Source organism: Spinacia oleracea, chromosome 5 (assembly GCF_020520425.1).
Source record: "Spinacia oleracea cultivar Varoflay chromosome 5, BTI_SOV_V1, whole genome shotgun sequence".
Lineage (NCBI taxonomy): Eukaryota > Viridiplantae > Streptophyta > Magnoliopsida > Caryophyllales > Amaranthaceae > Spinacia > Spinacia oleracea.
In genome coordinates, this window is record NC_079491.1 from 77,445,376 (window position 1) to 77,461,119 (window position 15,744).

Sequence of the window (15,744 nt, forward strand, 5' to 3'; positions counted from 1 at the left end):
AGAAAAATTCGCTCAACACACGACACGCCGAAGACCTCATCTCTTATGTTAAGCGTGGGGCTAATTGTTTGGACCCATATACATGGTCAGCCCAACTCGGTATAAAAAGACGAAAATGCCCCTAAGTCTCCTTAATCAAGAAGGACAGCTATTCCTTAGAAGTAGACGTAATTACAGAATTACCCCTATGTAATCATATAAATACTCTGCTATAATTGAAAGGATCTATCTAATCATTACCTAAAAAAGAAAATCAGTCACTCTCTCTCTCTAGCTCTTCTCACTTAACAACGACTTATCTCATTTTAATACGAAGGTTCCTCGGATACATTCAGGGACTATCTAAAAACGGTAACACAGGTGGTTGGATATAAGGAAATCACGGTCAAGTACGTCATCGGTTAAGTTAATTCCCTAGTTATTATATTCACAGTTTCTCTGGCAGAAACAGATGTGATCTAACTTATTAAAACTTTCATATCTCAAGATGTTAATTCAACCCTAAAATACCACATGTAAATGTCATACATTAACAAAAGAAAAAAGAGGTGGTTATTTTTTAAGAGTATGGTATTATTTCACTTATTGTCGTATGGGTTTACGATGGAAACCCTTTTGTCTTGTAAATTTCAGTGGGCTATCTCTCCTCCTAATGGGCGCAACCTATAGTCATGTTTAACATGTACAAGAGCTTGTTTGATAAGTAATCTACACCAAAAAAAGGGAAGAAAGTGGAAAAGTGAGTAAAATAAAAGGCCAAAAACAATAAACAAAATAGGTTGTAAAACAACACTCCATACATTAAAGAAAGAAGCTTGTGACAATAGCCATACATTAAAGTCTAACCATGTGCAACCTACTAATCATCCATATTAATTAATCTAATCCAAACAGACCTCATTGGGTAACACAAAAAGTGAAGGAAAAAGAATCCCAATATTAATTTTATATTTGCTTCAACTTTGTCATCAAATATCCTACAAAGACTTTTCTCCATCGATCCTTATTACCTTCAAAAGATAAGTACTTCGTATTAATTAGTACGGAGTACATTACATGAACATCTTTTAATGATTTATTCAACTATGCTGAATTTTTTCGACAATTCATTGAAATTTCTTAAATGCATCCACGTGCGTATGAGATTTCGTGCATCCTCTTACATATAAAAGATTTAAAATATTCTTACACGTAGTAGGTGCATCGGAGCGCATAATAGATGGTTAGTACTTTGATAATTCATTACAGGGATAATAAACTAAGAAATAATATAAATAATAGTATTTAGTTAGTCATCAACAAAATTTTGGTGATGTGGCCGTCTAATCTCACCATTGAAATATGAAGAGTAGACTTCACTAAAATGAAAAAAACGAAGATCAAAATTGAAGGGTTTTGTTTAATTAGTGAAAATAAAGAGGATATACCTTAGGCCAAAAGGAAATATTTTGCCAGATAAGTCTTTACGTTTTAATTATGAGTTTTTATATATAGACTCATTACACTAGTTCGGCTAAATCCAAAACCTATGCGGATAGAATAAGACAATAATTAAAAAAGAAAATATTTCGGAAACAAGCTAGTCTATATCTTATAGATATACGATACATTTTTAACTTCTAATTTGTCTAGTTTCCTTGTCCATGTTTGCGTTCTTGGTATAATTTACACAAACGCATACACGGTTCATGATCTCATCACATTTCCGAAACCTGTGCGATACCTATAAAAAAAAAACAAATGTGATAAAAAAAAAAAAAAAAGAGATAGAGAGAAACGCTAATTACGAAGTACCACGTATTAGCCAAGTAAAAGCTCAACATCTTACATATGTTTTTATCTCCTTCATTTCTTAAAAGTTGAACCTTTATGTTGCAATTAATGGAGAAAACATGAAGTATATAAAACAAACTCAATCCATCCATAATCCCTTATTCCCTACGAATTGTTTGTTGGTCAGTGGTGATTGGGGCTGAACTTGGTACGGAAAACCCGTGTTCGATCCCCCGCAACAACATTTGGGAGGGGAATAAAACCTAATCACCCAGAACTCGCCCGAATCCGAATTAGCCATAAAGGTGAACTGGTGCTAACACCAAAAAAAAATAAAAAAAATCCCTTATTCCCTTGATCCACCACTTATGATGCGTAAATGTTAAGCTAGACATACAATCTCCCAAAATCACCAAGCCAGTATACTCCTTATTTCCAAGGACAAAAAACAATCACCAAAAACTTTCCTAAATCCTTAAAACATACTCTAATGAGTTAAATATCATCCACCAACAAACCTCATCTTTTTATTCTAAGTCTTCGTCAAATATTAATAAAATTGTAAACTATACTTGTATATTTTTTTATTTTTTTAATAGGTAAGAAGAAGGGACGACCCTAACTGAACCAGCACCTAGTCACAAGATAACCAGCCCAGCTCCGCAGGTCATCGCTTGAATCACTCCCAAGCATTTCGCAGTTGATGGGGTTCGAACTTGTGACCTCCAAGTCACAAGATGAGTTCCCCACCAACTCCACCAACTTATATATGTTGGTTTATACTTGATATGTTTTACACTAAATTAAACAACCAAAATATAGGACTACTCAATAGTCAATATGTACTCATATTCTCCCATTTTTTTACTAGTGTTTTTGCAGTCGTTGTGTGTTATTGGTTCAAAAAATGGTTATAATAGTAAAAAAATCACGTGGTTTGAAAAATAAATAATCAACTTAAGCGAATTGTTTATCAAAGCAACAATTATTATACAATATGATTTGCATAAATAAAAAATATATTAGTAAAAGATGATTGATTGAACGATTAAAATCAAGTTCTTCTTTTGTTCCTTTAAAAAAAACAATTAATATTAATAAATAATGGACAAATTAGACATCAAATTATTTAAAAGTTGACTTATAAAATAGTGATACGCGTCATTTAATTCAAATGACAGAACATTATCCCCAGAATTTCCTTCTCCCTGGCCTCAAAAAAACTTTGGTTACTTTGTAAGTGATCGACCTACCTGGCTTTTTCTTAATTTCAACAAACAAATCAAAATACATTACTATAATCAAATTACTCCAAGATTAGATGCTTCCGTGGAGTAATGATGTGGACAAAAAGCTCAGCATCAACTTTTTTCTACGCCAAACTTTTAATTTTTAATTATTAATTAATTTATTTATGCTTCACTTTTTTCCTTCTACAAATCCCCATCCTTTTCTTTTTATATATCTGGCGGCTCTCATTATCACATGCATAATCTCCTTTAAATCTCATCTTTTTTTGGTGCATTTTTTTCTTTGGGAACTTTTAACAAACACTTTGCAGTCAATCCCTTTTTTTGCACTTTATTTATAAGTTTTTTTTACATTTATATATATACACACCCTAACCCCCTCATTCTACTCCCCACAAAAAAATACCCATTTTCCTATTTTAAGAAATAAGAAATCCCATCTTTTTGTTTTTTTTTCTTGAATATTTTATTTAAATGGCTGAAATTAAGCTATTTGGCCAAAGAATAGTGTTACAAGTTAAGCATGAAGAAGAAGAGCGCGACAAGAATGACGACAGTAAAAATAATAGTAATAATAATAATATTATTAACAAGAGACCGGACAAGATTATCCCTTGTCCGAGGTGCAAAAGCATGGAGACAAAGTTTTGTTACTTCAACAATTATAATGTTAATCAGCCTCGCCACTTCTGTAAGGGCTGTCAACGGTACTGGACCGCTGGCGGCGCCCTTCGGAATGTTCCTATAGGGGCTGGACGTAGGAAAGCCAAGCCGCTCGGCCGAAGTGGCGGGTTGTTTGGAGAAGGTTGCTTGTTAGATGGCATGAATATGGAACAGTTTGATATGGATGGTATGGTTGTGGATGACTGGCAACTGGCTGCTGCTATGGCTACCGGTGGCGCTTTCACACATGATGAGTTTCAGGTTAAGAGAAGGAGGAGTGAGTCTACTGGTCAAACATGTTGATCCTTTTTTTTGGGGGGGTATATTTTCTACTTGTGCTTTGTAGATCAATAATTGGGAAAGGTTTAAAGAAAAATGCGAAAAGGAAATTATTGTTAATGAATTTTTGGTGTATATATATATATAAATATTAATATAATTACGCCTTGTTTAAATTTTTTAATTTTTCCTTTGGATGAATTGGATCAATCTCGATCTTGAGGGTTCTAATTACAATAATGTAAGTTTTACAAAAAGTGTAGCGTACTGTAGTATTTAGGAAACTAATTGTAACTCGTAAGACATTGGAATTATTATCCCTAAAACAGCAAGAATTATGTCTCCTGTTGCATCGATTAGCATCTCCGCATACTCGAGTTTCACAATTTGAGATAAATACACACAACAATCATTTTAGAAAGTGGTGGATTTCATGTTAAAATTTGACCCACTAAACATTACATATTGTAAGTGATGTTTACAATCATAAAAAAAAAAGCTAAAAGAGTTAATCAATTAATAAGGCTAAGTGGCTACTCCATTTGTTGTCATATGATTTTAAAGTGAAACCTCATTTGATATTATGAAATAGACTCTATTTCTTGATCAATGACGGGTGTAATCTAAACCCTTATTTAACATTTGAATATTTCAGATATTGACACTAAACTTATGACAAGTTAGCTTATACTCCGTATAACCGAGATTATTCATGAGAATCGATCTATAGCATATTTTTCCATGCAAAAATGATCATACGGAGTATATGTGAATAGATTACTCAAGAAATGGTTGTGAGTAGATTTGGATTGGAGATATGGATAGTTCACCAACTGGTTATTATTGGATACCAAAGAATATATTCCAGATAAGAGACCCTGTTACATATTTGATATACAATTCCAATGTATATTTAAGCATAATAATATTACTATTATTTAGATTTCAGAGTGATTCTTTCTCTTTCTTATCCTACACTTACCGGTTACGTACGGGGAACATTATATTTACAACAACTCTAAGCTGTAGTGTTACATTTAAATCCTGTAATCGTACATGCAATAGAATGATACGGAGTAACGAACATGCTCGGTATTTTTAGTACGAGTATATATAACGAGTCTATTTTTATAACCTAGTCGATCTAGGTATGAAAATTTGTAAGAACATGCATATCAAGTTTAAAATTTATACACAATCCGTCCCTAAATATCGCATCTATTTCGGTATGGATTAGGAACGGTTGAAGAGGTTCTTCCGTTTGCCTCCACTACAAGAAATTGTACCAATTAAATTAATGACGGAAAATCCGTCGCTAAAGGCCAATAGTGGTGGGATTTCCTATCGTGAACCTATCATAAAAGTGGATCGTCATTGATGGAAATTTTGTCGTTAGCCCATTGCAAAAGACATTTACGACCGATGTTCCGTCTTTATTTCGTTGTTAGCCCCGTCGCAAAAGGCTTTTGCGGCGTGATTTTTGACCTCTCTTTCTTGGATTGCCATTAATGATACAAATTCTTGTTGTGCTTGCCTCATTCTTCTTGGTATGATTCTGCACAACTGAGAAACGTAAGCTACCCTTGATGGTGATTCGAGGATCTCCCCTCCGATGCTTAAGTCAGATAATATATAAATTATTAGAATTATAGGTCAAACAAAATGATTTTAGTTACATACCTTTCGCAATAAACGAGGTACATATATATTGGCACGGGTTGGATGTACGGATGATATGGGCTATACCCATAGGATTACGACCTGTTGACTTCCCTTGCCTCTTTGGGTTGATTCCTTCTACCGATATCATCCAAGTTGGTAAGGATGATATCATACCGGCTGGTAAGAAAGTTCCTTGGTTTATCCTTGCTGCAAATACTCCAAAAAAGGGTGTTACAAGCGGGTTGGTGTACACCCTTACAACTAGCCCACTCAGAGTGAGTGTAACTATTCTTAAATTGTTGCGCTTGCTCTGATATAAAGAGAGGCATCCCTACAACTAACCCTCAAATCTGCGTAGGCAGGCTGCTGGTACCGGTGAGATGAGTCATGAAATAACACCGGAATCGGAATCGAAAATATTACCGAAAACAGAAATATTGTTCGAGTTGGAAATAATTCCGGAATCGGAAAAAAAATTGGAACAATGACGAGCGATAGGCCAACGCGCAAGCGGCAACCCATCGCTCGACGAGCCATACCAAATCAAGGTGTAAGGCAGCATCGCAGCGCTACAACGCCAAGGCACAAGGCCATGTGTTGTGTGGCACAACGTGCAAGCCCAACGCCCAACTTTGCTGGCTAGTGCAGTTGTTGTGGTACATGGGCCAACACCAAAGGCTTGTGCAGAACAAGCCTAGACACGACTTTTCTTATGCACCAAGCTTGTTGGGCGGCCATCGCTTAGGGTTTTGGGGTTTTGGGAATTTTCCCAAGACTTCCTAAATCGTTTCTAGGGTTTTGGCAATAGAGTTTTCCTATTTCCTATTAATACATGGTCCATGATCCTGAATACACACATGTTTTTCATACTTAATTCTCCTATCACATTAAAAGTGAGATCCCGAATTAATTATATCTTAGACTAAATCTGTATCACCCTAATAATTCATTGTTTTTATAAAATCATTTTCCAACTCAAAATAAGAAAGTAATAAAGTCTTACCGCCACCGTGATAACGGTTAAGGCTAATACCAGAATTATGCAGCAGAATTAATTAACTTTAAAAATAATAAATAATAGTTAATGGCCTCCATACAAGTTGGAACCATAACGCCCCAAACCAAAATACTTTAAACAAAATCCATTAACTAATTAAAAATGTTATAGTCTAGAATACATAGATAAATAGATAAATAATATTGTACACAATATTATGGTGGTTCAAGATTTGGTGAAACATTATGGTAGGAAAGATGTGAAGCCTAGCTGCTTAATGAAGATTGATCTGCAGAAGGCATATGATACAGTGGATTGGAACTTTCTGCTTCAAATGTTGGAGCAGTTAGGTTTTCCTAAGAAGTTTGTTGATCTAATTATGGAATGTGTGACTACCCCCATGTTTTCTCTGGTTATTAATGGCTCTCTTCATGGTTTTTTCAAATCTAAAAGGGGGCTGAGACAAGGGGATCCCATGTCCCCTCTGTTGTTTGTAATCTGTATGGAGTATCTTTCCAGAATATTTCATCAAATGAGTGAGCTTCCCATGTTCCAGTTTCATCCAAGATGCAGAGAGTTAAAGCTGACACACTTGTGTTTTGCTGATGATCTTATTCTGTGCTGCAAAGGTGAATTTCCTTCAATATATTTGCTACTTCAAGCTTTCAAGTTGTTCTCTGATTCATCTGGTTTAATGGCAAATAAGCAAAAATCGTCTATTTATTGTTATGGCATGGCTGAAGATGATGTGAAGAGAGTAGTGTCAGCTTCTGGTTTTACTAGGAGTACCTTACCTTTCAAGTATCTGGGTGTACCTATCTGTGCTAAAAAGATTACTGCTGCACAATGTGAAATGTTAGTGGATAAGATGATTCTCAGAATCAAAGTGTGGAGTTCTAGAAACCTTTCCTACACAGCAAGAGTTCTTCTGATTAATTCTGTTTTGCTGAGTTTGCATAGTTATTGGGCTCAGATTTATGTCTTGCCTAAGAAGGTTCTGAAAGAGATCACCATGGTGTGTAGGTCATTTCTGTGGAGTGGGCAAGCTTATAGTAGCAAGCCAAGTAACATTTCCTGGAAAAGTTCTTGTTGTGAGAAGAAAGAGGGTGGTCTTGGCTTCAGAGATATTCTGACATGGAATACTGCAGCTATTGGTAAGTATGTGTGGGCTGTGGCCACAAAGCAAGATAGTATATGGATCAAATGGGTAAGCTCTGTATATGTCAAGGATGGGGAATGGTGGGAGTACCAGCCTAACAATTCTGCAAGCTGGTACTGGAGAAAGATTTGTGAAACAAAAGAAGTCCTGAAGCAATACTACACTATTGCTGAATTTAGTAGTATGTCCTGTTATTCTGTGAAAGATGTGTATCAAAAACTTACAGGTCCAAAACCCTTGGTGCACTGGGATCATATGGTTTGGAATAGATTGAATACACCCAAGCACAAGTTCATTTGTTGGATGGCTGTTCAGGATAGGTTACAGACAGCTGCAAGATTAGCCAGAATTGGTGTTTGCTCCTCCCCAAACTGTCTGTTGTGTGATCAGCAAGAAGAGGTCCATGACCATCTGTTTTTTGCTTGCCCCTATAGCAAGAGGTGTATTGAGGAGATCAAGAGTTGGGTTGGCTTTCACACTACTCACAGTGGGCTTCAGATTCTCATTAGTAGAATTGGTAATAGTCATCAAACCAAATTTCGAAGGCAAGTCTGGTATGCTGCTTTAGCAGCAACTGTGTATTCTGTATGGAGGAGTAGGAATGGCAGTTTATGGGATAAGTGTATCCCAACTGTGCATAGCACTGTTACTAGAATCAAGCAGATTGTGAGAGATCGAATTAGGAGTGTAATGCCTAGAAAAGTAAGTCGAAAGGATAGCTTATGGTTTTTAACTCTTTAAGAGTTGTTTAGTTGTTTTGCTTTCTCCTTTGTGAAAGGGTCCAACCTAGTTGGTTCGTTTCCATTGGAGTTAGCCTAGCTTGTAATCTGTTTTGGTGATTAATATTATCCTTTCTTACTTAGCAAAAAAAAAAAACAATGTAAGTGAAAATAAACTCGCTTAACCAATCCCATTGCTAGATAACTTAATTTGCAAGTTAACTCTAAAAACCTTTTATTAAGATTCTACTCCCCTACAATGCAAATGCAAATGATGGATCATCATAGGGTCATTAGGGCAAAGTCCATGACCAAAAATACAAAGCATGTAATCAACGAAATCTGAGTACAAACAAGCTAGAATGAAATCATATATCTACCATGCTTCATTCCCATGATGAATTAAATCACATGCTAAAGACAATTAAATAAACAATTAATCATGAAGAAAACACTCGACTCTTGACGCGATTTTTGACTCATAGATAAATTAGAATAAGCTTCGAATATGCCTAAAATAAATATTCATTAAGGAAGAGTGTTTGAACCCCACCAAACACTAAAATAATACTAATAATAATAAAAATAATAATAATAATAATAATAATAATAATAATAATAATAATAATACTAATACTAATACTAATAATAATAATAATAATAATAATAATAATAATAATAATAATAATAATAATAATAATACTAATAAAAATAATAACAATAATAATAATAATACTAATAATAATAACAATAATAACAATAATAATAATAATAATAATAATAATAATAATAGTAAAAAAAAAAAAAAATAATAATAACAATAATAATAAATAATAAATAATTATACTCTTACATCATAAATAATATATCGATCATGTACTCTTAATAATTATACTCTTACATCATAACTAAAAAATAGGGTTTTTCTACATTGTACCCCTGTAGTTCATGATTTTCTATGTTGTACCTAAACATTTTAAATTTTACACATTTTACCCTTTTAGTTGCAAAAGTTGATAGACCTCCCAAATAGAGAAAGAGGGGTGCAATTAATGAAGCTAAGAAGAGGAAGAGGCACATCTCATTTAAGTGTGGCAAATGCAAGAAAGTGGATCACGATGCTCGGACCTGGAAGTTTGGTGTTGGATCTTCCAAGTCCTCCAAAACATAAAACACCTTTTGTTTCTATAGGTAGGAACAGAAAAGTTTCCCCTGATGGTGCAAGTACTTCCAAGGCCCCACCAAAAGGAAAGAAGTTTAAGCAAGCATGAGGCAGTTACAGTTGTTTTGGGTTTTTTTTTTCTTTTTTTGCTGATTTGTGCTACTGGTGGATGTTTCTGTTATGCATTAAACTAAAAAATAGTAACATAACATATTTTTTATAGCATTGGTGCACATATAATTAGCGTAGTGGTTTTTTGTAAGCAAATATGGAAATGCTTCCCAATGTGGGATTTTGTGCATATAATATTATTATGCAAATACAATGAACCATGCAAAACATTTATATTAAGCATACTTGAAATAAAATAGGGTCAAAGTGAATTATGTGAATAGTGCAAAAAGTCAAAACGTTGCGAGTAGTCCACTCCCTTTGCTAATTATAAAGTCAATGTAATTAATAATGATGAACTACTTAACTACCTCATTATTAATTACATTGACTACTTAACTACCTAACTATTAGAAGTTTGTATAGAGTTCAAAAAAAAATGTCGGAGTTCAAGTCGGAGTCCACCGCAATATGGATCGTTGAAGACAATAGCAAGGTTGAGTAATTGTACGTGATTTTGAATCAAGGGAGGATGTTAGATTAATGATTCAAATAAATATTTATTTTGTTAGAGTTTTTCTAGGAGTCAGTAACTTTGTGGTTTACTAAGTCATGGACTAATGGGAATAATGGGTTAAAATTAATGGGATAAGTTTTCTGATTTAGTTAAGTTGTGGGAAGTGAAGATCGGTGAATTCTCGACTCGAAATTAGGGTTGATAGTATTTAGAAACATACTTGAAACGAACAAGTGATATTAGTGGTAATTTTGTCAGGATTTTTGTGACTATTATGTCTATAGGAATTCTAACACAAAACTATTTATTGAGTAGGAGAGTGTTAGAGTTATATATGGTATGTTTAGGCCAGGTTGTAGTAGGTTTAGGAAAGTTATTTAATTAGTTTAAATAACTATCATAACTCCATGTTCCAAGAATTGGGTAGTATGCTTGGGTAGTGTGCTCAATGATAAAAATTTGAGTACACACGCGGAAGTTTTGATGGACCTGAATATAATATAACAAAATTACATTTATTATTGATAAGAATTGTGCAACTATATTTGCGAGAGTCAATATCTCTCACTTAGCTCTCTTGATTAGCCCACCTCTCAACTTATGCACATACAACATATTTATATTTATAGTTATTGTATTCTAATTTCTAGATTTCTCTACACTTTTCTAATACTCCGTATTACATATTTTCATATCACATGTCTAAGATATTTCTAGATACGTACATCATCACTTGATTTTTCATGCCACATATAGATTTTTCTAGAGTAACCTTAACAAACGAACCAATTAAATTAAAAAATAATAATAAAAAGTCAAGGCTGTAGAATATTGGTTAGGAATATGTTATGTAGAATTTTCTTAGGAGATATCAGTTTAGTAATAATAATAATAATAATAATAATAATAATAATAATAATAATAATAATAATAATAATAATAATAATAATAATAATACTCCCTCCATCCCAAATTAGTTGTTACATTACGGCTTTGTACAAAGTTTTAGGTGATAAGTGGTTGTTTGGTTATCAATTGTTATTTTATTAAAAAAGTAGATGTGATAGAGATAGTGGGGTATTTTTTTAATTGAATGAGAGAGGGTGTGGGGACAAGAAAAAATTTAGTGGGAAGAGAGAGACAATATAATAATTTTGGGGTCATTTCTAATTTAGAAGTGTAACAACTAATCTGGGACGGACGAAAAAGGAAAGTGTAACAACTAATCCGGGACGGAGGGAGTAATAATAATAATAATAATAATAATAATAATAATAATAATAATAATAATAATAATAATAATAATAATAATAATAATAATAATAATAATAATAATAATAATAATAATAATAATAATAATAACCTGCAGACCTTCTTGTCTACTCTTGGGACAAAGGGAAAAATGTATGCTTAGATGTCACGGGTATCTCTACATTCACCGGGCCAGGAGTTGATGCTTTTGCTCCTGGGGTTGTTGTCGCTAATGCTGTTGTCAGGAAGAAGAAGAAGTACGAAGCGAAGTGCATAGACAACGGATATGGTTTTATCGCTTTTGCTTTCTCCACTCTTGGAGAACTGGGGAGTGATGCCCTCGAGTTCATGGCTAGGCTCGCACGGGTTGCTCAGAGTAACACGGCTACTGCTAACATTCGTTCTTTCCTTTTTCAATGATTGTGTTTTGCTTTGAATAAGGGTGTCGGCACCCAATTAGTGGCTAGGCTCCCATCCAACTTTGTGTAATCGCTTCTTTTTTTATAATAATAATAATAATAATAATAATAATGATAATAACAATAATAATAACAATAATAATAATAATAATAACCCAGTTGTCGGACCATACCGACAGAATTCCAGCGCATAAAATAAATGAAACAACGTCTTGTATCATTCATAGGAGTACAAGACCCTTGTCAAGGTACCTCCCCCCCCCCCCCCCCCCCAATTGCTCATACGTACTCAAGGTATATACGTTCCAAGAGTTTTGAAGCTTGTTCAGGTTGCACTTACGTTTATTAATATTTATTCACAAAGCCGACTCAAGACTTAATTAAGCAAAGCATTTAACAAACAAACAACCAGATAACCCTCCTTTTAAGATCTTTAGGACTTGTGATCAAACATTCAAAACTCAAGTGAAATTACTCCCGTTGCATATCCTTTCACAACTCGTTAGTAACTACTAACGCATTTACACTATGACTAGATTTCCTACTCAAGGCATCTGCAATTACATTAGCATTTCCCTCGTGATACTGGATGTCTAGATCATAGTCTTTAATCAATTGCAACCATCTCCTTTGACGCATATTCAAATCCTTCTATGTCAAAATGTACTTCAAACTCTTATGATCTGTGAATATCTTATATTTCACAACATTCAGGTAGTTTCTCCATATTTTCAATGCAAACACTATGGCTGCTAGCTGTAAGCCATGGATAGGGTAATTAATTTCAACTACCTTGATGCATACGCAATTGTAGGGGAATACAGTTAAAAATATATTAATGCAGCGGAATAATCCCCAAAGTCAGGAACCATGTATAAAGTACAGATCAAGCAGACTTACGTTTGTAGTGTGTTTTCCTTAGATTCACCGTATCACGAACACGAACAAGAACTCCAAATGTCGGTCCTCTACTTGGTTCACCGACACGTTCAGATCCGTCTTGAGATCGATGGCTTAGAAGTCACTCAAGATATTTTAGCTTTTAGGGAAGAACAGTTTGAACGGAGGCTCAAAAGGAATTAGGGTTTCTCTTTTGATTTAGGTTAAACTGAATTACATAATGTGTAAGTTGGAAAACATAATATGATAGGAGGTGTTATAACCCTTAGGTTATAACATGACCCGCCAAAGCACAAGGCCTTGGGCCGGCCAGCTCTCGCACAAGCCCACGAGCACACGCGCGCAGCAACACAGTCGTGGGCCTTGGGCCTCGCTGTTGAGCGTTGCCTCTTCTACTGTCCCGCGTGCGCCCAGCCGCAGGCCATGGGCCTTGCTCTCGCGCTGGCGAGCTGCTGCGCTCGTTGAGCCTTGCGCGCTTGCGCGCTTGGCTCGACGGGCCGGCAGCTTTGCCTTGCTCGTATCTGCGACCAATCCCTTACGACTATTGTTTATCATATAGTACTTGACAAATCACTGTCGTATGATACGATTATTCGTTTTGCCTAGCTTACGAACATTCGTGATACGATATACGATTCCGATCTAACGTTATATCGTATATTTATGTTTTTCCGAACTAATTCTCGAAAAGCTATTAAATGAATGTCCTATTCATTTAATCCGATGATGTATTACATGCCAATGGTGTGACCTTATAGGTTCAATCAAGAGTAAGCTGTGAGCCTAATATAGATTTAGAACTCACTGATCGGAAGCATTGCTCCAACCAGCTGTTCCGGTCACTTGATCTCACTGAATTATTTGTTCGTAATTAATCTGAACCTTGGTATTAGACTAATGAACCTTGGGTGAAGGACATATTTCCTTCAGCAATAACCTTTCCGTTCTGCATCAATACACACTCTAAACCATTCTTCGACGCATCACTATACACATCATATGTATCATCTTCATCTGGTAGAGTTAGCACTGGCGCGGCTGTCAATCGGGTCTTCAGAGCTTGAAATGCTTCTTCACACTACTCATTCCACTCAAAACTAGCTTCCTTTTTCATCAAAATATTAATTTGCTTGGTTATTCTAGATAAATATTGCACAAAGCGCCTATAATATCCAGCTAAATCAAGAAAACTTCGAATATCGGTGACACTCTTAGGTGTAGCCCATTCACTAACAACTTTAATCTTTGCAGGGTCTGTTGCAACTCCTTCTTTAGATACAAAATATCCTAAAAATGCAACCTTCTCTAACCAAAACTCACACTTTGAGAATTTGGCATAGAATTGGTTGTGTCTAAATATATTCAACACAGACCTTAAGTGTTCAACATGATCTTATTCGTTCCTCGAATACACTAAGATTTCATCTATGAAAACCACTACAAACTTGTCCAAAATGCATGGGATACACGGTTCATCAAGTCCATAAATATCGTAGGTGCATTGGTCAACCCAAAAGGCATAATTGTGAAATCATAATGACTGTATCTAGTCCTAAATGCAGTCTTTAGTATATCATTATCTGCGATTCTCAAGTGATGATAACCCGAACGTAGATTAATTTTCGAGAAGATTCCTACTGTTTCCAACTAGTCAAACATGTCATCATCATAGGCAAAGGATATTTGTTCTTGATTGTGACTTTATTGAGCTCCCATTAGTCTATACAAAGTCTTATACTTCCATCATTCTTCTTCACAAACAGAACTGGTGCTCCCCATGGCGATGCACTTGGTCTAATATGACCTTTTTCTAGCAATTCCTCCAGTTGACCTTTCAACTCACTCATTTCTGCCAGAGCCATTCAATATGGAGCTTTTGAAATAGGTGCAGTTCCAGGTACTAAATCTATAGTAAAGTTAATAGGCCGATTAGGAGGCATTCCCAGGATCTCTTCCGAAAAAACATATACAATTCATTCACAACTGCAATGTCCTCAGGTTTATCCTTATTTTCACTATCGAGGTCTCTCACATTGCATAAGAAAATTAGGTTCCCTTTCCTAGCTAGCTTCACGAGTTCCATTGATGTGATGATTCCTATGTTTCTAGGCTTACCAAAACAACGATAGGATACTACCTTTCCTAAACTATTTCTCAAATGAACCTTTCTGCTTTTCGCTGTCAATTTTGGCTTTGAACATGGCCAACCAATTCATTCCTAAGATTACTTCCAATTCTCCTAATTCAAACTCAATTAGGTTCGATAAGAATATGGTCTTGGCTATGGTAAGGGCACATTTCTATGGATCTTGGTGCATTTCACTATACTACCAGTTGGTATAATTATGGGTACCTTAATTGTTTCAGGTTCGCCAAACCTAGTTTACCCAAAGTATCTACTGAGATAATTAAATAAGTTGCACCAGAATCAAATGGTACTTAAACTAAAATGGAGTTAATAGAAAAAGTACCAGCTATGACGACATTAGAGGAAGTTTCTACTTCTTGCCTAAGGATCACATTCAGCTTTCCTTTGGAAATTCCTTTGTTGTTTCCACCTCCATTGGCATTCCCATTGTTGCTTCTATTCCCATTCTGTTATTGGTTTCCCAAAGGTTTTTCCTTGTTCTGGTTACTGTTGTTATTGTTACTGCCTTGGTAACCCCTCTAGTTTCCTCCATTATTACTAGCATATCCCCCATTAGTCACTACAAGAAATATGACTTATAACAACATAAATCTTTCAATACTTAATTTATTTGTTGGTATTAGTTGATATTACCAACGGATATTTTATCTGTTGGCTATAAGGAACGGTCTCCTAAAACCACAATCTTTTGCCAACAGATAGTCTTTAATTTGTTGGTTAAAGTATTTATTGC

The 15,744-nt window shown here is 35.0% G+C and overlaps 2 protein-coding genes across 2 annotated transcripts; both read left to right on the plus strand.

Annotated features, from left to right (window-relative positions):
* The first annotated feature begins 3,279 nt into the window (after nt 1–3,279).
* Nucleotides 3,280–4,303, plus strand: LOC110800277 (dof zinc finger protein DOF1.5). The gene has a single exon (XM_022005593.2). The coding sequence runs from the start codon at nt 3,498–3,500 to the stop codon at nt 3,987–3,989; it is 492 nt and encodes a 163-aa protein (XP_021861285.1). The 5' UTR covers nt 3,280–3,497; the 3' UTR covers nt 3,990–4,303.
* A 2,538-nt stretch (nt 4,304–6,841) lies between these two features.
* Nucleotides 6,842–11,963, plus strand: LOC130461623 (uncharacterized). The gene is made up of 3 exons (XM_056829778.1): nt 6,842–8,485; nt 9,507–9,726; nt 11,662–11,963. Exons 1-3 carry the CDS (start codon nt 6,842–6,844, stop codon nt 11,961–11,963), a joined length of 2,166 nt encoding a protein of 721 aa, XP_056685756.1.
* Nucleotides 11,964–15,744: the final 3,781 nt, after the last annotated feature.